The 14,958-nt window shown below is 35.6% G+C and overlaps 1 protein-coding gene across 4 annotated transcripts in view; it reads right to left on the bottom strand.

Annotated features, from left to right (window-relative positions):
- Positions 1-14,958, bottom strand: part of LOC126323532 ((E3-independent) E2 ubiquitin-conjugating enzyme UBE2O) — a 209,386-nt gene that overhangs the window by 142,796 nt on the left and 51,632 nt on the right. For all 4 annotated transcript variants that reach the window (XM_049994692.1, XM_049994689.1, XM_049994693.1 and 1 more), the window contains exon 5: positions 12,709-12,893. In XM_049994692.1, coding sequence (XP_049850649.1) covers positions 12,709-12,893 — 185 coding nt within the window. The remainder of the gene's footprint in view (positions 1-12,708; positions 12,894-14,958) is intronic.

The raw sequence follows: 14,958 nt of genomic DNA, 5'->3' as shown, positions 1-14,958 counted from the left end.
AATTGTTTCATCTAATTTTGTATGCATAATAGGGGGGTTTTGGTGACAATGCAGTCCTTTAAGCCTTGTTCATGAAGACAACATTGCACTGATGAGCCAAGAGACTAGAGCTATTTGCATACTATTTACTTCCTCGTTAATTTCAAGTGCCGTATGAGTCCTCTGACATTTATTCTGAACACATAACTACTGACCTACCTGGGGTCTTCCAGACCGAGAACACTTGCACTGGCTCCAGTTTGCTTCATCCGCTGCAATGTATACATCACTGTAGACTGTGCTGTCAAACTTCTGTCACTATTGTTCTAGTAGAACATCCTTCCTGATCCAGAGCTACTATTACAGGAATTTCTCAATTCCAATCTCCTACTTCTGCCTCATCAGCAGGCGATACAACATGCGCCAGATCAGATATACAAAAACACTGCTTGATGCACATAATGTACTGTAAACTAATGTTAACTGACTGCTATGCAGACAGTTGAAGGAATGAGGCATACTCGAATGGAACTGTCTTAGGTACAGGCAAATCAGTGCTGTTGTGGATACTCATCAGTGCCCCCTATATGTGAACAACCAGTCAAATACATAACAAAGGTGCTTACTTTTTGCATGTTTATACTTGTTTTTATTATCGGAATGTGGGTATGGTAGAATATTCAAAACAAAATCCCTGTTTTAACCACAAACCCGTAGTCGTGATAGTTATCAAAAGCTTTTGACTGATACTATATATACTTTTGGACCTACAATAACAAAAAGCAGCTCCTGCAAAGAGAAAACAAGATGGGTACAACTTGGAAAAGCCATTAAAATTTTAAATTAAGAAAACTGCTAAAGGAAAGGAAACTGTCACTATTGATAAAAAATGATGAAACTTTGATCTTCCACATAATTATGTACAAACAATAGTCATGGACAATGAAGAGAGTGGATCACAAGAAAATCGATTCTTTTGAAATGTGGGTTTGGAAAAGGATCCTGAGGATTTCACAGACTGAAAAGAAAAGAAAAGAAAACAATATTGAAAAAAAAAAAAAAAAAAAACAATTTTGGAGGCCACAATACTCCAGATAAAATTAACACATTGCATATGGCTCACTTACATTTACGTGTTTCCATGTCCAGTTATTGTGGACAGATCATATAAATTTACGTTTTTCATTTAGCTTACAATTTCTGAGACCTGTTGCTCATGCCAGCAACTATTTCAATTTAACAAAAGCTTACGTGTGAACCGGAGGGTTTAGTGCAGTGAGCAAAAATATGAACTTATTTTTATCTTGTGCTTTACTGCCAACAATCAGTACCGCGAAATAGTCGGTACTGTAGTTACTGTCTCGTGCAGTATGGTGCGAAAACAGGTGACAAAGTGAGATCCTTACTGAACTGTTTGTGGACAATAGTTCTGATATTCCAAGTGATTCAGATGATATTACTGATAGTGGCAGTGGAAGTGAAGAAGAAAATATGTCTATAATCAACCAATGTGAGGTAATTGTGACAGATTTCGATGATGGAGCATCTGACAGTGAAAGTTAGCTGAAGAAGGACGAGCATTATTTTAGAAACATATTGAGGAATTACAGGTGTAAAAACTCTTCCCAGCGTGATCAATAGTGTTATAAGCACTGTGGAATTATTTCTAGGGAATGAATTGTTCAATCAGATATCAACACAACCAAACCTGAATCATGAACAAAACAAAAACCATTATAAAGAAACTCCCAAGTCTCCCAAATTTACAAATATCATTCCTGCTGGACTGAAAAAATTTCTGGGCTTTATGGTTATCGTAATGGGGCAAATAACAAAAGATTAATTGAAGGATTATTGGTCTCATACACATCGATTTTTGGAAAGCCAATGAGCAGAATTTGATGTAAGCAGATATGCAAATCATGGCATTTCAATGACAATTCCTTGCTGAGCAGTCAGGAAAACAGACTCTACAAAATAGAACAGGAGCTTTCTCTTGATGAAGCAATGACACCATATAGAGAGCGACTTTGTTTCCGAGCATATAATACTGGAAAACTTATCAGATATGGTTTGCTTGTTTGCATGGTTTGCGAAAGTGTAAGTGGATATATCTCCAGTCTAGAAATACACATTTGGGAAGGAAAAAAGCTTCAAGACAATTTTCTCTCTGTACTTTCACCTCACCTTGGCATGTGGCACATTTATCAAAACAATTATTACGTAAATACAGCTGTTGCCAAAACACTTCTAGAAAGGAAAACAAAGAGTTTGTGGCACAATATGAATCAATGGAGGCGTCCCTCCCATTTGGGGGGGGGGGGGGGGGGGGAGGGGGGGAGGGGGGTTGGGGAGATCATGCAGAAACAAAATTATATAGTGATACACAATAAATTTATGAAAGGCAAGGACAGAGTTTATCAGTATTTTTCATACTGTGGGCTAATGCGGAACACCAATAAATCGACAAAGAAAAGAGTTTTGTTTCTAAAAATTTTGCACTTGTTTTTAATACATACAAAGTGTACAGAAACTTAAATCCAGCTCTAAAAATTATAAAATGTTCCTAAAAGAAGTTGCAAGAGCCTGGACAAGTCATCAACAAGTTGGCACAGCAACTGTGGAGAAACTGAAACAATCCGATTTACAAAACGAGCATCTGCTAACGATCCACCTGGCAGATTGTCTGGAAACATGAAAGAACATACTATTCAGACTGTTGTGGGAAGCGGAAAACAGGTATATCCAGCACAACCTTACAAAGTTTGCACAGCGCATTGTAAAAGAAGTGAAACAAGATACTACTGCCAGTTTTGTGAAGTACTGTTACACAAAGACATGTGTTTCAAGAGGTATCACACCCTTCAAGAATGTTAGATCATCATACAAACAAGTCTCCAACGTGTCATCAGCATCAGAAAAGGGCATGTGCAGGGTCAATCCAAAATAAGTGCTCCAATAAAAATTAAGTTGGTTGCTTGACCATTTTTAAATATTTTAATTTTTTTATATGTGATTATCCTATAATTGAGAAGTTCGAAACAGTTTTTGTAATTTTTTTTTTATTTTACCTTTCACCTTTACTGAATGGCGGCTATTTTCATTTGTAAGCGTGCAATGATATTACAGTTTAGAGACGTTAGCAAAAGTATGAATATCTGCACTGGGTTAAATTACAACATTGCAATTGACATGATTTTTTTTTTTAAGAAAAGTGTGCTCTATAACATTGTCTATTACACAAAATATCCTAAATTCAAAAATAACCAGTCAAAATGACCTCCAAAGTTTGGTACCCAAATTTTTTAGGTCCAAAAATAACAAACAAGGAGTGATTTATGAGCGTCTATTTTTTCCTATAGTTAGATATCATACACTACTAGCCTCATATACAGCAAGAACACTTACCAATGTTTCCTTCATTTTTTATGAATTTTGAAATTTGAAAGTTTTCATTTTTTGTAAAGTCTGGGGTTGGTTATCTCAGGTGGGACTGAATATAAAAGTATAATTTTCACACAGTTTGTACACCTATATGATAGCAACGTACTGTAAAAATTTCAAAATTGGTATTTGACTGTGAATAAGGATATGAATTATTGAAAATGAGGAGATAATTCACATTACTCTACAACTGATCTTATGGCTGTTGCCAATTCACGTGTGATATTGGTGGGATATAATCACTTCTTATTAAAGTAAGGTACTGAATTATATACAAAAAGTGGAAACATCATTGAAATTAACATTTATATTATTTTGACATACTTTTAAATATTTTCAATTAACATCTTTCGAGATGTGACTGTTCCTAAACCTGGTGGTGAATGTTAAGAACATTTATTTCTTCAGACAGCTTCTGCGATATACAATGAGACCTCCCAGTTGCTGTGGCAATTTCAAGCACTGAAAGTTTCCTTAAAACATTTTTCACCGAACTTTGTCGCTAGTAGATTTCTTGACTGACGTTCTTGGGCCAGCAGGGTGGTAAAAATGCGCAAAAACATCATTGTTTTCAGAACTTATTCTTTCAACCTCTGCAAGCCACCACTGTGCATCATACACACATGCCACTATGTCATTCAATGTTAAAGACTTTTACTGACACAATGATCCTCATAAATTTCGGTTTCTGATGTTACATAGCATCGAATTAAGTTTTCTGCAATGCCAAGGAATTTGTAGAAATGGCTTGTTCCTTTTATTGCTATGGAGTTTTCAAAACTGGTTTGAAGTGTTGTTTTCATATGCAGAACCACTTCTTTCTTGATCAGAAAATAGGTAATGCCTCCAATATTATCCTTGCAAAACACATAAATGTCCTGTACTGCGATAATTTGGTCTGTGGTTTGTCTTTGTAGGCTGACTTTACTTACTTCATGTTTTATTGTACCTCCTACTCCATCACATGCATTTTTACCACTGAAAGATGCAAAAAAAAGTGTCATTCAGCCTCCACCCCAAAGTCTACTTTGTGATTGCACAGATTTGAAAAATTCCTTTTGTTCTTATACTGACTACCACTTCCATCTGAAAAGTATATCAGCTACTCAACCTTGGGAAAATTTTCTTTTACGTAATTTATTACATACTTTTGAAACACATGTACAGACAAAGTTTTGTGATCCAAGTAGTCACTTAGAATGCAAATTGAAGCACTGCAAACTTCATCTTTCTCTTTTTTAAAGTAGAGAATAAATGGATGCACTGTTTCCTGGTCACTGACCCAGTGGTACCCTTGTATTGCATCCTGAATCACAAATGCAAAATTTTCTGCCAAATCAGCTAGCCCTATGCATTCAGTTTCATGAAGTTGTGCTTTTTTGTCCTTCAAAAACTTACTTTGGGTTTTAGAAACATGGTGCTGACTTTTGAGTTTTTGTAAGTTATCAATTAAAGATTTTAAGTACTCTTCCTGAGATTTAACCACTGTTATCATTTCTGCCCTATCATTTGTGACATACTGTTTGAAGGTATTATTGTCTGGCATTTCCTCATGGTATTCGTGAAACAATTTAATACCTATTTCCTTAGTAGGGCATTTATTATACAAACTCATCATGCTGTCATAACTGTTATTGTCACAGACCATTAAATCTAGTAACCCTTTGTAGTTAAGATCACTGAGTTTTGCACCCGCACTCATCAAATTGACATTTTGATAATATAAACAAACACAAACGGAATGTATCCCTGAGGATCCAGCCAAAATACACCACTTAGGGTGGAGGTCCTTCCAATTTTGCATTGTGGGTGAGAATTTTTGGAAGCTACATAAGTTCATCTAAATTTGACAGGACTAGTCGTTTCTGCTTTGTTACTTTAACTAGTTTATAACAACTCTTTTGATATTTGCAACCTGGACACATTCTGCTGTTTTCATAATCTTAAAAAAAAAACTGCTGGATCTTTTTAATTGTTTCTTCACTTATACCTACTCCCTTCCTCTTTCCAAAAACTGGAAGAATGCCTTGCTCTTTCACTAATTTTCAGGTTAGTTTAACCAAACGAGGAGAAACGTTGAATTCATGAACTATTTTTTTCTCTTGACCATGAGTCAGGGAGCAAACTTAAAATTTTAACTTTTTCCTCTTTGGATGTCACTGAACATTTAATTTTTAATGTCTTTATTAAGCTCAAATATTCAGTGTCAGATGATGCTGGTGGTAGGTTTTCTTCTTCTTCTTTAGAAATAATGTTGGTATGTGTATTATTAAAGCATGACTCCAGTCTTTTCTAATTTTGTCTGAAATTTGTTTTACCTTATTTTCAATAGCTGCTTTTCTTTTTCTGCTACTTTATTTTATTATTTTTGAAGCAGGAGATACATCTAACATAGAACAAGCAAAATGAAATATGCTAACAGCTTCCTCATTAGGAATAGAAATGCCATTAATAAGGTTACATGATTCTGGTTCTGGAATCACAACAAATATTTTTGAGTAGCAATTTGGGAACAGGGAATTTCCAGAAATCACATTACGTTTCACTTGGGAAGCTGTTTCACTCTCACATAACAAGGACAAATGTTCAAGTTTTATTTCCCTCAAACCTTTAGTAATAGGCTTTTTACGAAGCACAGCATTTTCTTCCAAAAGTGAGGTTGTGCTTCAGAATATATTTCTTCTCATGATACTCACACATTTATGTTACAGAAGTACTTACTAGAAATTTAAACGAAGATTGTCTGTCTTCATCAAAGTCATTGACATTTTTCAGATTTTTTGAAACTGAACCAAAAACTGTTTTGTGACACACTTCACTTGCTATCTGTCCAACAGAACACTGTTCATCCATGTTATTGCATTGCAGTTAATCTCTCAAAATTAATTACAAATTACACACAGAACAAAGCACATAACACATTCTACACTCTTGAAGTATGTCAGTGTGTATACACGAACAAGGAAAAAAAATTCCCGGATTTATCATGAATTTCCCAGTTAAAAATACTCTTTCTCCCAGGTGAAAACATACTTTATCCCTGTTAACTGACAGTTTTTTTTCTCTTGGAACTGTATAACTTATCAGCCCTTTGAAAGGTTATGGCTTTATACACAGGCATAGAATTTCCCGGTGCTTTAGAAAACAAAACACTGGAGGGGGGGGGGGGGGGGGGAGATGTTCTGGAAAGATCTTTGATAAGAAGCAACATGTATGCTGCATATTTTCATATTACAGAAGTATAATTTTGCATTCCACTGAATACCGCATGTTACTTTCGGAAGCATTGAAATCGAATGCGATGTGCTTTTGTAAGCCAGGCATAGCTCATGTCACGTGATCTTGTCAGCCAGTAATCGAGGGTATTCAGAGCTGAGAACTCATGATGTAGTCAGCCAATAGCAACATCACTGTTAAGAAGCACGAACACACGAACAGAAAAAGCTAATAGTTTACATATACATGCTGTTGCTGCACAAAAAGCAAAGCTTTCACAAATAATATTGGTCTATAAGATTAATACGCTGCAAGAGAAGCAAAGCTTTCACATATAATGTTGGCCTTTTATGCACGCATTACATTGTAAGATATCTCTCACAAATGTGCTAGTAAAATTTTTAATAACGACATAAAAGTCATCTAAATGGGTCATCAAAGAGTTGATTTTTAAATGAGAGTCAAAAGCTCTGTGATTTAAGAAATTCATTGTACATTCTCACTTACAGTTCAACTTACATAAAAGGAAATTTATTTTGAAAGTAACGCTATTCAAACCATCATTCGCAATGTTTTCCTGTGACCTGTTAGAAATAGGTTCGTTTCAGCAGTTGCCAGAGAGCACCAGATAACAGGTGTCATCGCGCATGCACAGCTACGATGTCGCAGGGAGCCCGTATGTACATACATGCAAAACATTGTAAGATCATAAAATTATGTCATGAGAGAAACAAAACAACAGTGGATACTCCAAGAGCATCAGAATTTCATGAACCATACTAAAATGTGCACATTTAAAGTGCACATTCGTATATCCAGATTCCCAGTGAAGTAGGCCACGACCTGATATTAAGCTTTTCAATGTAGTTTTCCGGATGTAAATTTTCTTGGAGTACCAGTACTATGTTATCTCGTTTGGTTCTTTATTATGGCATAATGCCATACATGCTAGAAGTTGAAAACGTGCACTTGAAATGCAGCGAACAGTGTGTGGAATTAAACACTTCATTTCAAACATATTGTCTGCCTCAGCGTGAAAGATTAATAAAAGAAAATTTCTTTAGCAAACTGACAAAAGTAACTTCATTGTTCTACAAGGCAATTAATGCTTGACTGTCAGAAAGGTGAAAATAAAAAAAAAATCTGCAACCAACAACACATTTTAGCCTTCCATAATTATGTGAATGTATTTTAATTCACTTGATGGCCCCCAACCACAGAAATCCATTTTGTATTTATTTGACGTGCGAGCAGTAAACAAAGAGGAAACAGAAAAATCACTAAATGCAAACACGGGTCACGTGGAGACTACCCACTTCCCCACTATAACTCAGACTGCTCTGCACATCAACCCTGGATCTATGATACTTCCGAACTGGGGCAATATCCCGCCACTCCCTTGAGTGTTTGAGATAGGACATCAAAAATTAGAAAAAATTGAATTTTCAAAACTATGTTCATTTTGTATTGCACATCCTTTTGAAGAGTCTAATGCATAAAACATATGTGTTCGAGGAAATGTAAGACATGTTATTTGGTTGTAAGTCTGCCAAAGTGCAGTGCCACACCTCTTCACACAGAATTCTCCCTATCGCATGTCACTGTATTTAGCTCTGTGGAATTGAAACGTGTATATTTTGTAGTGGATGCCATCAAACCATATTCAGGACAATGGAAATTAAAGTGTCTTGTGGTGCCTCTCATGCTCACTATTGGAGAGTTTGACATCCTGTCCCTCTTTTCTTTTTATTAAGAAGAAGAAGAAGAAGAAGAAGAAGAAGAAACCTCTTCAGAAAATTTGTACTCTTTATTCCCTATCAGCTAACAACTTGCTGCTTTGTGTGACATAAAATTAAATATAGGATACATAAAACCAGTAAAGACACAAGACAATACACATTTCTTCAAAATTTAGCTTCTAGGATTTTTTTTCTCTCTAATCTTGCTACAGCTTTACATGCCATGCTTTCCTTTTACCTCATCAAAGTTTGTCAAACATTTTGCTACATGAAAAATTGAAATGTCGTCTAATACTGAAACAGTTGTTAATACAAAGAGGACCCAAGACTAGTGTGGTTTCTCGATCTGATTACATCTATTTTGTCACTCTCTGCTAGATAAAACAAAATAGGCCTTTCTAAAACTGCAACAATTGTAACACACATCAAATAAACGAGACTGTTTTGGCAAAAATGGTCATTTTTAACGACAGAATATCAAATGCCTATTGGGCCTACTACAAGCAAAATGCTTTACTTTAGGAAATTGTTTCACACTTCATTCATACTCTCCAGTTACTCAAGCATGAGATCGAAAAGTAATAGTACGAAATTTTTCATACTACTACTTTTATTTGTCATCATATTGTTCTATAATTTGTGTGATGTCCCTGTTTCTTTTCCTTTCTTGTTCTAACAAAGAGTCTTGTTATCACTAATTCTGTAACTATTCCTGTCAATGTCAAAGCATATTCGCTGGTTAACTTCACTAACTCTGCCAGAATCACTGGTTTAGTTATCCCCCGATTATTCTCCAGTTAGGCGTTGTTACGTGTTCGTACAGCGCAAGTGGCTGCTAGCCGGGGACTGTACAACTGACCCTTACTAGAACAGCGATCTGGCCAAAATTTTTTTTGTCAAAATTTCATTTTCTTTGATACACAGAGAAGGTAATACGTAACTGCCAGCCGCTGTGGCCGAGTGGTTCCAGGCGCTTCAGTCTGGAACCGTGCGACTGCTCGTTCATGTTTTATTGCTACAGTATTACTCTGCAGTAGCGGGATACAGTAATATCCTTTGTTAGAGTTTCAGTTCTTACCAGTCAAAATAACAAAAAAATTAACTGATAACAAAAAGAATGAAAAATTCCCATGTGTTTCCCAGCTTTCTCCCAGATAAAAAAGTTTCCTGGTTTTCCCTGGGTCTCCCAGTTGCCCAGGGTCATATACACCCTGTATGTACATCCCCTCTAATGAAGGTTTCAGAACAGAATGACTACAAAAATGCCACACCCAGAAATAATTTACTTCTTTACTGACAATAAACCTAAACATAAATGGGCATTTCTATTACCATAGAACAAAAGCAAAAGCACCTATTATTTAATATTGCATTATTAAAAATAAATAAACTAAATGAATATTGGGTGATAGTGTTAACTAAATATATGTCACAATTAAAAATTATTACAATGAAACAATAAACCATTTAAATAGGCAACAGCCATAAGATCAGTTGTAGAGTAATATGAATTATCTCCTCATTTTCAATAGTTCATATCTTCGTTCACAGTCAGATATCAATGTCGAAATTTTTAAAATACATTGCTATCACATATGTGTACAAACTGTGCAAAAATCATTTTTATATTCAGTCCCATCTGAGATAACTAACCCCAAACTTGGCAAAAGACGAAAATTTTCAAATTTCAAAAATTCATAAAAAAATATGGAAACATTTGTAAGTGTTCTTGCTATATGTGAGGCTAGTAGTGTATGATAACTAACTATAGAAAGAAAATATGCTCTCATAAATCACTCCTTGTTTGTTATTTTTGGGCCTAAAAAGAGGATTTTTTAATATTTGGGTACCAAACTTAGGAGGTAATTTTGACTGATTATTTTTGAATTTAGGGTATTTTGTGTAATAGACAATGTTGTAGAGGACACTTCTAAAAGTGTCAATTGCAATGTTGTAACTTAATTCAGTGCAGAGATATTAACATTTTTGTTAATGTCTCCAGTCTGAAAAATCGTCACACACCTACAAATAAAAATGGTCGCCATCCAGTAAAGGTGCAAGATAAATTATTTTAAAAAACTGTTTTGAACTTCTCAAATATAGGAGAATCACATATAAAAAATTAAAATATTTAAAAATGGTCAAGCAACAATCACTGGACCACTTCATATGGATTGAGCCTGCAGCTCACTCAAATAAGTAAAGCGTGCTCATTTTGTGCGCATCTAAAGGAAATCTCTGGGAACTGCTACAGTAATTGCGGCATGGCAGCCAGTATGCAATGTGTTAAAGTACTTTCGACATATCACAAAAACAAAAAACCCGATAGAAAAATGTGTAATGCTCAGAATAACAAAATGTCTAATACAGAGAAACACCACAGAATGCACTAATATGATTCCCAAAACAACATCCAGGAATGCATGGAAGGATGTGGTTCCTAGTGTCTCTAGGAGTCAAGAGAAGACTTGATTCATAACAACAATAATTCCTGAAGACGAATGGAGGTTATGAAAGACATAACTTTAGTGCAATTAAGAGTGTCTTCTGTTGCACTACATATGAAATATAATTAAAATAAGAATCAGGTACAATTGTATAATGATAGCGGGAAACCTCTCTTAAAAGAAGAAAGTAGTATGATACTATAAAGCAGAACAAGCAAAGATGTCAATTCCTGTAAGCTTCAAATACTTTAGTTTAATCTCCTATACCCACCAGAGAAGTGAAGAATACCACTCTCTCATTAAAAAATAAATATTTGTCTGTATGCAAGTAACTTACTGAAACACTACTCTAGTGAAACATAAGTATGTAAAATACTGAGATTTATACCTATATTCCCAGAAAGGAGGAAATATACCAATGTAAAACCTCTTTAAAGAAAAGCGGTAGCAGGGTGAGGTGAAGTGAGGTGAAGGAATGCGTCGTACAGAAATATTACAGAATAATTTCCACTTCTTATGGTACTTTCAAAATTATTCAAAAATTTGAAGTGTGTAATGACTGGACATTTTGAAGAAAAGATAATTTGATTTTCAAAGCAATATTGTGAATGAACATCAATCTTCACATTTGTGAAGTTCTTAAACAAGAATAATTCACCAGCGGGTATCTTCTGGCATTTCACTAAAGGTTTTCGCAATGTGGATCAATAGCTACTATTAGAAGAAGTATGAAATCTGTAAGTTGCTGCAGAAATCCATTTTCAGCAGCAGGAAGATGAAAATAACTTTGGAAGCTGTGGATTGCAAATCTGGAGTAATTACCACATCAGACTGGGGTGTAAATCACGCCGCCCTACAGGTTTCTGTTCTGGACCCTTTACTATTTGTGATTTATGCAAATGACCTCCCTTGCGGGTAAGAATGGTGATCAGTGCAAATTTACTATGTTTCCAGATGACACAGCACTGTAACAGAAAAATCTATCAACCATATTCATCACAAGCATTTTATTGAAATTCTGTAACTGGTTTACTGTTACCTCCCTTTCTGTCAAGCTAAGCAAGACAAATCTTACGCAATTTCGATCAAGTTAAAGGAATACACTGGCACACAATAAATAACAAGTAGCTACCAACAGTTGATAGCAAGTTTCTGGGTCTTCACTTAGACTGCAAACTAAACTGGAAACATTACACACTTCAAACTGTGAAGAGAGCGAGCTCAGCTGCTTTTGCATTACCAGTACTCTCGTATGTTGGTGATCAAATGGTCACAAAGGCAGCTTATTTTGCTTATGTGTGGTCCATCATGTCACAAGGGATTACCTACAGGGCAAACTCTTCTCCTGCTCAAGAATCTTCATTGCTTACAAAAAGAGTGATTGGAAAACTTTGTACAGTAAGTTAAAGAAGTACAGTATATTGTAATTGATTAGTCATGTAAATAGATGTAATCATTATCCTGATAAGTTTGACATCCAGGTCATGCTCATAGCTGTTTGTATCAATGGTATATACATCAGTAAATAAATACTGCTGAATATCCTACTTTAACTTCTCCCTTTTGGTGCCCTTGTAAATGATTGCTCATCATATCTTACTGGGTGAATGCCTTGGTAGTTATTTGAATGTCAAGTGGAAGAATAAGCCCAAATCATACTTCACTTTAATATACATGGTTAATGGAAAAGTTGATACAGCATTCAAGAGCAACTTGTAGAGAGATATGAATAAGTGATCGGTAATTGTCCAAACTTCTGCTACCGACAGTACACGGTATTAAAACAACTATATTTTCATATGGGGATAGTAGGTGTGTCACTGGAAATAATACTTCTGTACTTGCGAGACTACTGGAGAAAGACATTAACAAAAAATGATTACCACGTGGCCGCCTTGTGCTCCTCTTATTTGGACCATTGACAATTGTATTTGATGACAGTATAAGCTCACGTTGAGATCGCCTCCACTGTTCCTTGGTGATGACTGTATCCTCATCACGGAAGGTATAGAAATTTCGGTCACCAACTTGCAATGTGCAAGGTTCAAACACATTCAGCAATTTCAGTCTGAAAAAAGGATGTCACATATCAGTTGATTTATTTAGACAAGATGAACAACACTGTACATGAAAAATGCTAATGAAAATGGTTATGAATGGTTATGAATAGCTAATTTTAAAACTGCTTGTTTCTATTTTATGTAAGTTAATCCTTATTTGAGAATTTTACAACATGATTTATTCTTTACCCATATTTCAAAATTTCAATGTTCATTTGTTTTCTCTATTTAACCTTTTATATTTGACTTTTGCCACATAAATTTAACGTCTATGAAATGCCTACTTAACAGGCACAAGCAGATCAAACATCAATATGTCAGCAGCTGGTAAGTTCTTGGTTTTCAGTTCTCTTTACAGGGTGTATATGTGGACAAGATAAAAAATTCCCAGATTTCCTGGTTAAAAATACACTTTCTCCCAGGCAAAAATACGCTTTTTCTGAGTTGAGTGACAGCACACTTTTCCTCGGCACTGTAAAACTCATCAGTCCTTTGAATGTTTATGGTTTTATACACCGACGTAGAATTTCCCGGCACTTTAGAAAACGAAACTCGGGCGTGGGGGAACACGTTTTGAAAGACCTTTGATGTGCAGCAACATGTATGCTGCATTTTTCATATTGAAAAGATATAAATCGGAATTCCAACAAACACCACATGTCACTTTCCGAAGCATTGAAATCGAGTTTGCGATGCACTTTTGTAAGCCGGTCATAGCTCATGTCACGTGATCTCACCAACTGATGACAGCATAAGACAGGTGATGCAGTCAGACAATAACAAGATCACTCTTAAGTAGCACGAACACACAAATAAGCAAAGTTAATGGTTTACATTAATATACATAGCATTCACATGAGAAGATTAATAAACTGGAAGAGAAGCTAAGCTTCCAAATATAATGTTGATCTTTTATGCACATGTTACCATTTAAGATACATCAAACAAATGTGCCAGTAAATTTTTAATAACGATGTAAATGTCTGATGATCTGGGCTCGAAATTCTTCTAAATGGTCATCCTCAAGGAGTGGATTTTTAAATGAGAGTCAAACGCTTTGTGATTTAAGAAATTCCTCTTACATTCTCGCACATAGTTCATCATGCGTAAACTGAAATTTACTTTGAATGTAACACTTTTCAAACCACCAATCGCAACATTTTCCCACAACCTGTTAGAAATAGGTTCATTTCAGCAGTTGTCAGAGAGAGCCAGATAACGGGCATCACCGTGCTTGCGCAGCTGCGGAAACCGTATGTTCCTATGTGTAAAATATTAAAAGATCTTATATTATGACAGAAAAGAAACAAGACATCAGAGGATACTTCAAAAGAATCACAATTTCATGAACCATACTAAAATGCATAATTCAGCTTTAAGTGCACATTTGTATGTCCAGATTCGGATGCAAATTTTCTGTACTATATTATCTCACGTTTGGTTCTTTATTACGACAGAATGCCATACATGCACTTGAAATGCAGCAGTTGAAACCAGCCAACAGTGTGAAATTAAACACTTTGTTTCAAATAAATTGACTGCCTCAACAGAAAAGATTTAATAAAAGCCAAATCTCTTTAGCAAACCGACAAAAATAACTTCATTCTTCTGCAACGCGATTAATGCTTTAAGGTCAGAAAGGTGGACATAAAATCTGAAACTAATAACACACTTTAGCCTTCCGTGATTATGCAAACGTATTTTAATTAATTTGCTAGCTCCCTGCCACAAAAATACATTTTGTTTTCATTTAACATGAGAGCAAGAAACAAGGAGGAAACAACAAAACCACTGAACGTAAACACAGGTCACGTAGAGACGACCCACAACTCAAGACTGCTCTGTGCATCAGCCCCGGATCTACGATATTTCCGAACCGGGACAGTACTAGATAGTTGCACCTAGCCACACTTCTGTAACCAGAAGCAACTGCGCATGCCCAAGAGCCTGCACGCAACTACTCAAACGAATCTAATTTAAACAGTTGTCATGTCACGCTCATTGGAGTCAATTTGTTGTTACGAAGCATTGCAAAGTCTTTCTAAAACCTTTGACACACTTTGCTGTTGGCAG

Source organism: Schistocerca gregaria, chromosome 2 (genome assembly GCF_023897955.1).
Source record: "Schistocerca gregaria isolate iqSchGreg1 chromosome 2, iqSchGreg1.2, whole genome shotgun sequence".
Taxonomy (NCBI): Eukaryota; Metazoa; Arthropoda; class Insecta; order Orthoptera; family Acrididae; genus Schistocerca; species Schistocerca gregaria.
This window is presented reverse-complemented; position numbering and strand designations above follow the sequence as displayed.